The sequence below is a fragment of the Epinephelus moara genome, chromosome 24 (assembly GCF_006386435.1).
Source record: "Epinephelus moara isolate mb chromosome 24, YSFRI_EMoa_1.0, whole genome shotgun sequence".
Classification (NCBI taxonomy): Eukaryota; Metazoa; Chordata; class Actinopteri; order Perciformes; family Serranidae; genus Epinephelus; species Epinephelus moara.
This window is the reverse complement of record NC_065529.1, coordinates 358,890-373,611: the sequence shown is the minus strand read 5'-3', so window position 1 is coordinate 373,611 and position 14,722 is coordinate 358,890. Positions and strand designations below refer to the sequence as shown.

At 41.1% G+C, this 14,722-nt stretch overlaps 1 protein-coding gene across 1 annotated transcript in view; it reads right to left on the bottom strand.

The window, feature by feature from the left end:
• Positions 1 to 14,722, bottom strand: part of LOC126386418 (dihydropyridine-sensitive L-type skeletal muscle calcium channel subunit alpha-1-like) — a 509,728-nt gene that overhangs the window by 233,490 nt on the left and 261,516 nt on the right. Inside the window, 1 exon segment of the mRNA XM_050038752.1 lies at positions 14,337 to 14,538. Coding sequence (XP_049894709.1) covers positions 14,337 to 14,538 — 202 coding nt within the window.

Here is a 14,722-nt window from a genome sequence, read left to right as displayed (position 1 = left end):
CCTTCTTGTAAAGGACTTCAGTGTTCTTAGTCCAGTCCAGTTTATTGTCTATGAACACACCCAGGTACTTGTAGTGTTCTACAATGTCCACGTTATGCCCCAGGATGGAAACTGGGGTCACTGGTGTCCTCGTTCTCCTCAGATCCACCACCAGCTCTTTTGTCTTTGTTGTGTTGAGCTGCAGGTGGTTCAGCTCACACCATGAGACAAAGTTATTCATAACATGATCTTTGTAAATATCTATGTCTAAATACTCAATTATATCATTTTTGTTGTTTTTTTGTTAAGGGACAGCACTTTGCACAAAATCGGTAGAATGCCCCATATGTAGAGGTGTGTCCCCTACCAGTCTTTGTCTGATGAAGGGCGTGTAGCCTGAAACCTCACATTAGTGGTTATCTATTAAGCAGCTATTGGAGCTATATCTGGTGTGTGGCCTCTTCATGTAATTTTTGGATTCATCTTTGTGTCCAGCACCTAGCTTTACCTGTAATTGGATGTGTGTGCTTTGATGAACCTTTTTGCATAAATTTTTACAAGCACAGCACTCCCCTTGTGACTCCTGATAAAGAGTGTCTACAGCTGTGCCACCTATCAACACAACCTACCTGAAGATCATGGAACCGAATGCTTCTGCCACGTTTGAATTCTCCTCAGAAGCCTACTCACGTATCATCTTACAAGACTCACTCTTCAGTGCCACTGGTAATGTCAGTGAACAAGCGGGGGTTTCTACCAGAAGTATGATGAGATTACAAGAAAGAGAGACACGTTTGTTCCTGCATGCTGTGACACTCAGTGATTACATGCAGGCAAAAAGGATCCCACAGGGTCTCAGGATCAACAAGGGCCCTGTCTAGGAAAAGACAATGATGCATTCTGTGATCGCTGGAGTGAAGTACTGAATAAATGCTCCTTTGACCTGATGGCTCTCACCACCCAGGAAGTATTGGCCAACCTCGCAAGAGTGCACGAGGAGATAACACAAGTACAACAACAACTACAGGATGAGTCTACAGACCCTGTAAAACTCAAACAGCTCCTCGATGAGTATGAACACCACAAAAATGAACTGGTCAAAGAAATCACTGCTTCCAAAAAGAAGAAATTTGAGAGATGCTGCTGACTGCAACAGCGGTAGAATTTACCAGTGGAAAAACCCATCCTTGTGGAAAAAACGTGGATCCAGGGCGGTGAACAGAAATGCACGGGCAGATAACTCAGCGCATAAAGACACCCAGCAGCTGACCAGCGACCTGGAGTATGACTCGGAATCCAGCGCCTTCTCCCAAAAGAGTGAGTCTTTTTTAGAACATGGGAGAAGAAACGATCTCCTACCACCACGCAGAAGCAGAAAAAATTGAAGGCGGGGGAAGAGCACCTCCCGACAGAGAGCCATATTGCACCCGGCAGACACAGAAACTAAACAGGTACAAAAATGTGATAAACTTGTCCAGCAAAACATTATCCAACACTTGTTTGACCGCCTTATGTAAAGGACTTTCTTTCGCTCCCACCACACAATGCCGTGATTTTGATACAATGGTAGACTTTAACAAGTTTTTTCAGACTTTGTGGCTCAGAGAGTTATTCAGTAGCCATGCTAAGCCTCCATCTTATCCCTCCACTGCTGGGTTTGCAGGTACTGAGAATCGCTGCAACTCACTTGAGGTGGCAGAACATGAGGCTGATATGAACTCCAGACTCCCTGCTGGACCCAGGAATCCGTTCAGAGGTAAAAGCACCTTCATTCCTCCTCAGAAAAGAAATGCATCTATTGACACATATTGCAGACTGGTTGAGAGGGATGTCTCTCTTCTGCTGGGCAAGAAGAGGGAATATAAGGTGGCCAATAATTTAACTAGGGAGCAGAGGATGGAATTGAAAGCCCTACAAAAAGACAACACAGTAGTTATCCAAAATGCTGACAAAGGAGGAGCTGTCGTTATCATGGACCGTGCTGCATATGATGGAGAAATTCAGAGACAATTGACCAACACAACCTTCTATAAAAAATTGGACCACAACCCCACACAAGAATTTATACAGCACATCAGAGAGAAATTAGATTCTCTTCTGGACACGGGAGAAATTACCAAACAAGAACACAGTTTCATGGCAGTTGATTTTCCCATAACTCCAGTTCTGTACACTCTCCCTAAAAGCCATAAACCTTTCACTAATGTACCCCCGGGCTGGCCTATCGCGGCAGCTATTGGGTCCTTAACAGAGAACATATCAGCTTTGGTCATCTCTCTTCCATCCTATGTTAAAGACTATGGAGTTTACTAAGATGATTCAATCTATTCAGTTAACAGATGATAACTGCCTCTTAGTGACCATGGACATCGAGTCACTGTATACTAATGAACCCTTTGATGGTGGACTACAGGCGGCAGAATTTTTCCTAAACAAATGCCCCAATTGTACTCCCAGCACTGCCTGTATTGTGGATCTCATACAAACTGTTCTTACATCTAACTTCTTTCTTTGTGGCTCTGACTTTTATCTTCAGGTCTCAGGCACAAGCATGGGAGCCAAAATGGCCCCGAGTTTTGCTTCCTTGTACTGTGGACTTTTTGAAAAGGACACCATTCTGAATCATCTTCGCAACCCGCATCTACCCCTCATTTCCAACAGGAGGAGGTATATTGATGATATTTTCTTTATCTGGACGGGCTCTGAGACCCAGCTGAAGGAATTCCATAATTATGTCAATACCAACAGTCCCCATTTGAAATTCACCATGGAATACAACAAACATAAAATTAACTTTTTAGACTTACTTGTTTACAGAGACTCTGATCGACTAGGCACTGATTTATTCCGCAAAAGCACTGACAGAAACTCTATACTTCATGGCCAATCATTCCATCCCATTCCATTGAAGAGGAGTTTGCCTATTTCCCAGTTCAGCTGCATTCGTCGCATTTTCAGCTCTGATGTGGACTTCCAAGTCCAGGCTGCAGACCTGGAAAAATGTTTTCTACAAAGACAATACAAACAGGAATGGGTTGCGGAGGCGCGTACATGATTCAACAGCATAATACAATCTGAATGTTTAAACAACACCAGACCCAGAATATCTGAGTCCATAATCAACTGTGTTATCCAGTATTCACCTCTGGGCAGAGATTTCCAATCTATCATTCAAAAACACTGGTACATTATTGAGTCTGATTCTTCTTTCAAAAGTTTAACTACAGCACCCTGCATCGTCTCCAAAAGTAGATCAGGAGCCAGAGCCTTCAGCTATCAGGCTCCTCTCCTGTGGAATCATCTTCCTGTTGCGGTCCGGGAGGCAGACAACGTCTCCCTATTCAAGACTAGACTTAAGACTTTCCTCTGTGATAAAGCTTATAGTTAGGGCCGGCTCAGGTTTGCCTTGTACCAGCCCCTAGTTAGGCTTACTTAGGCCTAGTCTGCCCGTGGACCTCCTATAATACACCGGGTACCTTCTCTCCTTCTCTCTCTCTCTATCTCTCATGCCATGTTACTGCATCTTGCTAATTCGGCCGTACTGCATGTCACTCTCTGTAACTCTGCTTCTTCTCCGGAGCCTTTGTGCTCCACTGTCCCGCAGTTTAACTTATATCGCAGCGGTGCCTGGATAGTGTGACGTGTGTAGTTGTGCTGCTGCCGTGGTCCTGCCAGATGCCTCCTGCTGCTGCTGTTATCATTAGTCATACTTCTACTGTTATTATACACATATGATTATTGTCACATATGTATACTATCAGATATTAATATATACTTTCAACATATTGTACCACAAAAGCCAGAATTATTATTATAATATTATTACTTTAATTAATGTTGTTGTAAGCTATTACCATTACCGTTTGTCCTCAACTCAACTCAACCTTTATTTATAAAGCACATTTAAAACAACCAAGGTTGACCAAAGTGCTGAACAGGTCAATAGAAATAAACAAGCAAATACAATGAGGTACCTAATAGTACACCACAATAATAACCATAAGATACATAAAATACAATACAATAAAATAAAATACAAGAGTTATAAAATAAGATCAAAATAAGCTAAAATGTTTGGGTGTCCAGCTCAACCTGAGTTAAAAGCCTGAGAGAAGAAGTGGGTTTTAAGAAAAGACTTAAAAACCTCTAGGGTCTGGGCAGACCTAATGTGCAGGGGCAGGCTATTCCAGAGCCTAGGGGCAGCCGCCCCAAAGGCTCTGTCGCCTCTGGTCTTCAGCCTAGTCCTAGGAGTAGCCAGTAATAGCTGACTGGCTGATCTCAAGGCTCTGGAGGGAGCATGAAAGTGCAGGAGTTCGGTTAAATAAGGGGGTGCCAGCCCATTTAGGGCTTTAAAAACAATCAATAAAATCTTAAAATCAATTCTAAAACGCACTGGAAGCCAGTGGAGCGAGGCCAAGATTGGTGTGATGTGATCGTGTTTACGCTTTCCAGTGAGGAGGCGGGCTGCTGCGTTCTGGACAAGCTGTAGACGGTGTAGCAGTGACTGGTCAATACCGACATAAAGCGAGTTACAGTAGTCCAGACGTGAGGTTATAAAAGGTCCTGCATCTCTCTCTCTGTCTCTGTCTCTCTCTCTGTCTCTCTTTCTGTCTCATTGTGTCATACGGATTACTGTTAATTTATTATGTTGATCTGTTCTGTACATCTATTGCACGTCTGTCCGTCCCAAGCCCCAACCTCCGGGGGAGTCGAGTGAGGCCAATGCGGAAGTGCCAAAAACTGCAGTTCTCACTGTCTGTCCACTTGAGGCTGGCTCCGGAAGTGAGTCAATCCCCATAGACTCCCATGTTAAAATGCCCAACTTTAGAGCAGAAATATGTTTACAGCCTGGTACAAAAAATGGTTTTGGTCTCTATAGTTAATTTCCCCTTTCATGACAATTGTGTGGGGGGGGGGGTTAATTTTTTTCTATCTCGTCCGTTTAAATGTTATTAACCCTTTATGACCTACCATGGAACAAGTCCGCCAGAACATATCTTTACAATTTTACCTGCTGTAGGGCCATTTTTTGGAGTATTTTAATATGCTATACATCAATACAACCCTTAAATCCCAAATTTTAATAATATGTGTGGACATATGTCCATACTAATGAAAGAAATTACTAAAAAAAAGTGCAATAAACCACTAAAAAAATGAAAATCATTTTTGTTTTTACACACATTTTTCTCAATACAGAAATATCATGGCTGTATCCCTCAAAATTGTAAATGTAAAAAAGTTGCACAAAATCCTTTCAAACCACAGAAATGAACATTGTGCACAATTAGCAAAAATACAACATGTACATCAAAATAAACTATTTACAATAGAACAACCAAAGTTCCAAGTTCAACGTCAAACATTACTTTTCAATAGCACCAGGGGAGCTGTGATAGGTCTTGTGACAGTTCCTGTTCATGATGAGCAATATTTTTTGCTACATTTTTATTTGTGTTGGTACACAGTGTTTTGATGAAAGTACATCCTGAACAGCTCAGATGGAGAGGGATTGTCCACATACTGTGATAGAGGTGGCTGTACACCTGGCCTCCTTTTGGGCAGAAAATGTGGTAGGGGATGTGGCTCCTTTTTCGGTTCTCCAGCCAGCTGCATCACCAGGGAGTGTCTCTGACCTGGAGCCTCTGTTTGCTGGAGACCGACTCCTTCCTCCCCCTCTGCCTCCCTCCGGGGTGCAGGGCGAGGAGACCCCCACTTCCTCCTCCTCATCATCATTGTCAACTCTGCATACAGATGTTACACAGTGTGTTAGATGTGTTCAACATGAGAGTAATACAATAATGGTGTGTATTTAGTGCAAAATGCTTTCAGTTGTGTTACATATATATTTTCTTTACTTTACTCTAACTCAAAAACAAACAATATTTCATGAATATATACATACATGTCATAGGAGGGATCTCTCCCTTGGATGAGGTTGGCGTCATCTCCACTGTCGGCAGAATCCGGACCAGATGAGTGGACTGAATCTTCATCCGACGCTGTAATTAGCTCAAAAGCTTCGCACCGGGAGAAAAGCCGTTTCGCGCGTCCGGGTTGTTGTGGTTCCATAAATATATGTGTGCAAGTGAGTGGTGAGTGTCTGGTGTGTGTGTGTGTGTGTGTGTGTGTGTGTGTGTGGTGAGTATGTGTGTGTGTGTGTGTGTGTGTCTAAGTGTTGTTGTGAAAGAGTAAAATATAAAACGAGAGCGAGAACGAGTGTGTGACAGCAAGCTGAAAGAAATATTTACTGCGGAAGAAAGAGGGGAATTTCCCGGGAAATGACGTCACTTCTTGTTGCCACGGGTAGTGTCGCGAGAAAGACACGCAAGAAAATAACGTGACAGTTCATGCTCACAACGTGATGATGTTTAGTCCAACATAGGAAGTGCTGTGAATAGGTTTATGTTTTTGTTCTTAGCGCTTTTTACTGTTTTTCTACAAACCTGTCAGTGCAAGGAAACAGCACTCTGGGACATGATGAATGCATGGTAAGTTACAGTAACTCCTCCGGTTTTAAATGCAAAAAGAATTATTGCTCTATCTTATTTGGTTGCGCTCCCGCCGGTATTAAAGGTTTAAGGTTTGAAATTGCGCATAATTAAGGGTGTGGTCACTTTGAGTGACAGGTGGCACCGTCATGGGTGGCTAACTAGCATGCTAACTAGCCGCTGGCTCCGCTGTGCGGAGCTGAGCTCAGACTCGGCCATCTGCTCGGCGTCATCTCAGCCAATTCGTGCCCATGTTCAAGGCATTGAACCTGTCCTCCCAGCCATGTTTGTTGCCTTTTGGATATTTTTTCAGGCAAATATTGGAGTAATATGGCTTGCTGTTCGATTAATTATACCAACAGACCGTCCAAGAAGTCTGTGCTGCAGGTTTTTCAGTAAGTGAAAGTCAGAAATTCTAGTATTATTTTATTTATGTTTATATGTTAGCACTAATTAGCGGGTATCGGTGTCTGCGGTCACCACAGTCACCACCTAGCTTGTCAGCAGCGTGTATTGGTGTCTGCGGTCACCATCTAGCTTGTCAGCTTATTATTATATTATTAAGCCTTTATTTAGGACATGTAAAATCACGTTGATACCAGAGGTCTCATTTTCAAGTGCGACCTGTATCACAGCAGCAACATCCACATCAAGTTACAGAGCCACAGACAATATGATACAACACAAGCTTAGCTCGTTAACTAGCTAACCGGCCAGCTAACGGTTAGCCTTCGAGCAAGAGGCCAGTCCAGGGATGCATCGAAGTCAGAGCCTGACAGAGAAGTGTTAGGATTTAGGCATTTAGGGAGAGAATATTTTGAACAAAAGGCTGAGGCTGTGTGAGGTTTGAAAATAAAGGTCCACCACGTTAGTTAGCTAACGTGATGAAATGTTAACGTTGTCATATGAGCAGTGTAACGTTAACGTCACATTCAGGCTATACTTGTGTATGTAAATTAAAAAGTGGCGAACTGTGTGAAATTACAATAAGGTGTGTAACGTAATTAAAAAAAACTAATGTGACATTTGACTGTCACATATAAAATATTAAGAAGATTAGTGTATGATATAGGCCTGTAGTTACACAACAATAGATAATGCACAGACAGAATATGAGGACTGTGATGGCCACCATCTTTTTGTGTTGCTAAAATAAATTGATTATGATCTGTTGAACGTTGAAGTAATTTAAGTTTTATTGTTTGCATGTAAAGGTGTCTGTGAAGTAGGTAGCTAACACATATATTACTTTTAATATCTATTTGTCTGTGTAAAGTTTTCCTCTAGGTGACCCAGACAGACTGGACCAGTGGACACTCAACACGAGGAGACAGAACTGGACTCCAAACAAGACTTCCCATCTGTGCAGTGAACACTTTGAGAGTCATCACTTCAGCACTGACTCCAGGATAAAGACACCTTTTTTCATACAGTACCTCACAAAGAGTCAAGAAACTTATTAGTTTAAAATGATGAATTATTGTCCATAATACATTTAAATGCATTACATAAATTACTAATTGTCATACATTACTAAGTACTCGATTAGGGCACAGCTTGCTCTGTACTATTACTGATAAGGTGAAATTACTGACACACCAGTGCAGTTTAGTGTTCCCCTGATGCAAAAGGCCAAATGAAGATTTTATCAATCAAGGAACATGACATGTATTTACCAACTTTAACATTTTAGTGCCTTTTATGCAAAGACCCTTTATCAAAGTGAGAATTACTACCTTTTTCCCCACACACAGTCTGTGAAGAACCAATGGAAAAAAATATTCTTATAATGAGACAGCCGAACATAGCATGATTCCACAGTGGCAGTGAGCTTTGAGAACAGTTCAGTTTCCTTTTGATAGCAACAATTATTTTAATGCGGATGAATTGCATACTGTACATTCTTACTCCAGTTGTCTTGGTAGTACACTGTTAAATTCAAAATCACATTCAAATATAAAGTCAAATATCTACAGAACTTAAACACAAAACTATTTTATGAATGACAGCCACTTACTCAGCAATAAGATCATTTTGGTGGTGAGTGTGCTTTTTTTCTGGTTTTGTTTTAACATTTCTTTAAGACAAATTAAGAAATTTCACTGAGAAACTCTTCTCCTTTTGTGAAAAACAAGGAAATATCTGCACACTGAATAGTTTTAAGTCCCATTGGAGGTATTATTTATTTGTGACGTTGTGACATATGAGAAGGTTCTGTGGGTATTGCTTGGTATTGAGGCTTATATAGTGAGGCTAAAAAAACGTAACACACAATTGGCTGGTTATGTTTCTGTTTGCCTCACTATAAAATGTCACAATACCTTTGCCTGAGGAAGACCCTCTCAGAGTTGGCAACATAGCGAACAAGTGATACCTCCTTGGGGGCTTCAAAACTATTGTGTCCAGCTAATTCTTTGTTTTTCACTTTCAGCCCTTTTATCCAGTCACATTCTTTTGTGTTAAAACTAGACTTCTAACAGAGCAGCAAACAAAGGTTACTCTCCAAAATCTTCTCAGGCTTTGCTGCTGGGTGTAAGGTGCTTAGTTATCTTGAAGTACAAAGTTAAAATAATCAGGCCCACACAGAAATGGACTGCTTAATTATTTGTCAATGACAATGTTAAACATTAATGCTTTATGTTTTATCTGTAGTGTATGATTTGTTTGCCCTTTCAATTGACAGTCAGATTTGATTGTGAAATACAACATTCAGTCAGTAACAAAGACAAAAGGAGTGCAAATGTAAATAGAATTTATTGAAATTTTAAACAAGTTATAGATGAATATTAAAAACTTAACATTAGCCATGATAGCCTGGGCTATGTTCAGGCCTAACAAAATGTGTCCTAAAGGCCAAATTCAAAAGCAGTGACACTGCCAACTGTAAGCAGTTCACTGCGTTTGGAGATGGTCTTTAAGACAATTAACTAATTTACTTAAAAACATATAATTTCTCCTAGGTGTGAGATGAATGTGTCTGATGTGAGGGTGCTCAATTACGGCACCGTTTTAACTATGAACAAATGTAGCCATAACACTGTTAACACATTTCCTGGCCTTGTCAATCTTTGCTGGATTGCCACCAGCCTCCCACCTGCACCTTTGGGCCAATGAAGAAAATATTATCTTAATGCCAGGATGCTGGAGGTGAAGCTGGTGCAGGTCCTCCTTCATCATGCTGACCAGCTTGACACTGCTGACCTTCTCCATGTCATTGCTGCCACAGTGGATGATGAGGACATCTGGTGCCGGTCTTCCTCGCAGGGAGTGAGAAAAGAAGGAGAAAAGGCCTCTCCACCCCAGCCAAACCGCAGCTGGACGTAACCTTTGGCATTGTTATGACATGCCTCTGGATGGCTGGATGGCACCTATCAGGGCGGTATGACATGCTGCTAGATATAGTCAGGCTGAAACGCTGCTGGTAACGACGTAATATAAGGAGTAGGAAAGTCTGTATAGGGTGGGGAGGAGGGGAGGTGGATGGGTCCAATGAACCCCGGACTTTCACCTGGGAGCCGAGTGTGCCCTTCTCAAATGCCGAACCAAGATGTTTTTTCGAAACCTAACCACATGTTTTTGTTGCCTAAACCCAACCACATGCTTTAGTTGATGTCCCAGTGTTGGTAGCACGTCCTGGAATGTCAATAACAGATGCAGAAGGATACCTAGCACGTCATATGTCAATGTAAAAGTTTTTAATATGTAAAGTAGTCACTGTAGAATGTGATAAAGTATTCTAGTGGCAATGCTGGGGACTGCCAGTGACAGAGTTTTAAATGTTTTAATAACTGAGCTGGGGTATTTTGATGACTGCAATGGAGATTATGTTCATTTGGTCAATAAATGGCAGATACAACACATTATCCCACTGGTCACAATTATGACTGACCACAAAACACACTTTTTCACCTACTTTTCCATGAAAATCTTTAAAAATAATGATTTCCTTTTGAAGGTTTTTTTTCTAGTCATAGTCTGTGTGTTTTAACGTCTAGAAATGAATTGTCAACAGAGTGCTGAAGCGCAGCAGTGTTGAACTATGGGGAGCCAGTTGGATGAGTGATGGGCTTCAAAAAAGGTCCCTCCATCCAACCCATTCCTTAATGTTTTTCGTTTGTATTGTTTTTACAACCTAAAGTATAATTTAACAAATGTTTCTTTAATCTTTTTGGTCTTGTCACTGTCTGGAGGGAATTTTTCTGTCCCTTTAAGACAGTATTTTTCAGTGCTTTATTACAGTGGTGTGGTGACTGTGGCTGTCATTCACTCTTCACTGTCTGTCTCTGCCCAGAGCAGGACAGTGAAACACCAGGTGCCATAGATGATAAACAAGCAGTTTCTCACACTAACTGAAATAAAACCAGTGCTCATAACTCTCATTCTATATTTTGTTTTGTGCATGGTGTGTAGTGTTGCGCCACAGGTGGTGCACAGCCCCTGCTGAGAGAGAGAGAGTAGAGGAGCAGCCGAGAGCTGGGGAGTCAATGACGGCTGCACTCATAGCATTATTGCGCATGAAAGCTTTACGAGTAAAAAAAAAAAAAAAAGAAAGAAAACACCAGCTTACAAAAATAAAGGATCACATTCTCGATATAGTTAAATAAAGGTGATCCTGATCAGTTAAAAAAATTACCTTGACTGGTCCCCATCCCGATCTTTGAGATTGTATTGGGACATCCCTAATTTTCATGCAGAATATGAACAGGTTTTCAGTAATGTTGTTTTGTAATTTAATTTCATAATAGTAAGCTATAACAAAAATTGATGGTCTTATGCTCACGTGGAATCAGGCAGACAGACAACACCTTCTGGATGGCACAGGATGAACAAATAGTCTGATAGTCAAATAGTGGCGGGAACAGTAAACAAAACACGTGTAACGATATGTTGTGATGGTGCTGTTGTATTGATGGCAAAGAATGGAATAAAATATATTTATTCTTTTGTATCTGTTATTTTATGTAAATATTCTAGTAATGTCCAGTAATTATCCAGATCACACGTTTTCTTCTTGTGAGAGGGAGCCATGTCACATATAGGTTAAAAATTCTGTTGCACAGAATGGCAAACAGTTAAAAAATGGATGTGGGTAGATTTGTAGGTGTGCTAAAAAGTCATTTAAATACACACATGTATGCCTATCAGCTCTTGCAGTTCTGACTCTAGTCTCTACTCATAGGTAAGAATACTTACTTACTCACATCTTCAAAATCCAATAATTTTTAAGCCTTTTCTACCCTTCTGGCAGTGCTGATAACAGCTAATTTTAACCGGCAGTCCTCCCGTCAATTTCAATACAGATTTGTTGTTCATGATGTAGCATTATCAGGTACAAAATAGGGTGCATCCTGCAATGCAGCGGTGTCAAACGTACGGCCCGCGGGCCAGAACCGGCTCGCTGAAGGGTCCAATCCGGCCCTCAGGATGACTTTGAAAAGTGTGAAAATTATAGAGGACATGCACTGCTGTTCTTGTATTTGTCCACTAGGGGTCCCACTGTCCTAATAAAAGTAGGAAGCCCTAAGTTGGATATCTGTCATGGATCTGTGAGTCACGTGACAACACAGTCAAGTGCTTACAGATATTACATGCAGGAGCCGCTGGTGAAAAATGTCTTCATCAAAGAGGAGAAAACTGGACAGAGAGTCTTGGATTTTCCAAGAAAAATGGATCAGTTTGTATTTATTCACACAGGTAAATGGGAAGCCAGTGTGCTTGGTGTGTTTGCAGCACCTTTCAGTGCTAAAGGAATATGATATTTGATGACACTATCAGACTAATCATAGCAAAAAATACAAGATTTTGCAAGGACAACTGAGAACAGAGAAGATAAATGAACTGCTGGCAGGTTTGAGGAAACAGCAGTCTGTTTTTAGTTGTAGCCGAGAGATCAGTGATGCAGCTGTTAAAGCTAGCTACTTTATTGCAAATGAAATAGCATCAGCATCAAAGCCGTACTCCGAGTGCAAGTTTGTGAAGACATGCATGCTGACGGCGGTAGAAATTGTGTGCCCCGACAACTGCCAGGCCTTTACCAACATCAGTCTGACAAGAAATTTAGTAGCAGAAAGGATTTCCGATCTTGCTGGAGATTTTGACAGTCAAATTAAGGACAAGGTTAAGTCATTTGCTGCATTCTCGGTTGCAGTTGATGAGACCACGAACATTACCGATGTTACTCAACTGGCCATATTCATTCGTGGTGGTGATGAGAGTTTGACTGTCACCAAGGAGTTCCTTAAGTTGGTGACAATGACAGACACCACAACAGCAAATTACTAATGATTAACTACTAATGAATGAATTAACTCTCTTGTTGGAGCACTGGACAGGGTCGGGGTCGACTGGGCCCGCACTGTCAGCCTGGCTACCGATGACGCAACATCAAGGATTGGTAAAAAGTCAGGTGTTGTGACAAAATTCAGAGGAAAAGTGCAGGCTGCAAATGGAGAGCACAGTTTTTGGACTTTTCACTGTATTTCGCACCAGAAAGCATTGTGTTGCAAGTCGTTAAGAATGGATCATGTCTTTGAAGTGGTTGACTATATTATTAATTTCATCTAAGGCAGAGGTCTGAACCATCATCAGTTTGACAGCCTTCTTACTGATAAACACATTACCCATGGCCTGCTGTACCACACCAAAGTACGATGGTTAAGCCGTGGAGCCGTGCTGATGCGTGTCTTTGATTTACAAGAGGAAATTGGACAATTTATGGAGCAAAAAGGAAAACCAGTGCCGGAGCTGAAGAATGTTGTATGCCTGCGGGACCTTGCATTTACGGTGGATATTACAGAGCGCTTGAATATTCTGAACAAAATGATGCAAGGCCATAACAAAGTTGTCACACAGTATTATGACAGCATACGAGTGAGCCAGATCTCGGGCTGTTCATTATCTGTTTAAATGCTGTTTTCATTAATTGTGAATGTTTTCAGAATGTTTTTGCACTAATGTTTTGTGCCTTTTTAGATCCACTGTGATCTATAAATTGTAATGGACATGTAGACTAAAAGTGAACAATAGACTGACGGAATGTGGAAAAACTGAGACACATTGTTGAAATAGCAGTTATTTTTCTGAAGACATCTCAGGTTTTGTGAATAGATTGTTCATTAATTGTGTTTGTAATTCTTTACACTAAAAGAAAGGAAACAATTTGGAGGTATTGTTATTCATAAGATTATTATGCGGTAGTTTTACTAGTCCGGCCCTCTTGACATCAAAGTGGGCTGTATGCAGCTCCCAACTGAAATGAGTTTGACACCCCTGCTGTCACGCATCTATAGTGAGTATACTGTGTCCTTTTGCTCCAAAGGTTTCCTCTTTTCATCCCAAACACCTTTCCTGTTGTCTTCAGGATGACAGTGTGCTGATGGTCTAAGGCTCTGCTGTTTAGCCTGCGAAAAATGTATGTTACACAACAGAAAAACATCGGCCACTGTCATCTGTGATTCTCACCTTATTTGTAGATATGCTGATGGCAGTCAACAAGCAGAATATAGGCCTGTATTGTATTCCAGTATTTTTTAATAAGGACAAATTGTGGTTTGTGATATTGAGCTTTATAAATAAAATTGATTGATATTGATGTTTAGGGTCTATTGCTCTTGTGGCAATTAGCATTGTCATTGCAGCTAGAGTAAAATTTGCTTGTGTTAGCATTTCATTCTCTCTGTCGTGGCCTCTGCTCTCAAGTTACATTACTGCCTGTTTGGCGTGTCCGTGTCAGTGACTGTGTGTGTGTGTGTGTGTGTGTGTGTGTGTGTGTGTGTGTGTGTGTGTGTGTGTTTGTGTGTGCTCAGCCCTGACTTTGACCTTGTGCAACAGTATTTTTATTTATCTTTCCAGTCACTTTTAACATACCTGATTTTTGTCTAGCTCACAGTTCTTATACTCCTGCTCTCCTTGCTCCTGGAAGGTGACGATGACGAAGCCCACAAATATATTCATCATGAAGAAGGCAATAAGGATAAGGTAGATGATAAAGAAGATTGAAATGGCCACTCGGTTGTTGTACACTGGGCCTTTGTCCTCTAAGTTTGAATCAATGGCTTTATATAGTAACCTAGGTAAAAATGCAAAAAAAAGAAAAAGTCACACACAAATCCACATATATGCAATATGAAGACAGAAAAGAGAATCAACCCCAAATCGATAAAAATGGATTGTGGATATATTTAATGCCACTGAGTAAACTGTTTAGAAGCTGCTTACAGCAGACATCTGTATGTCAATGCTGAAATTAATAG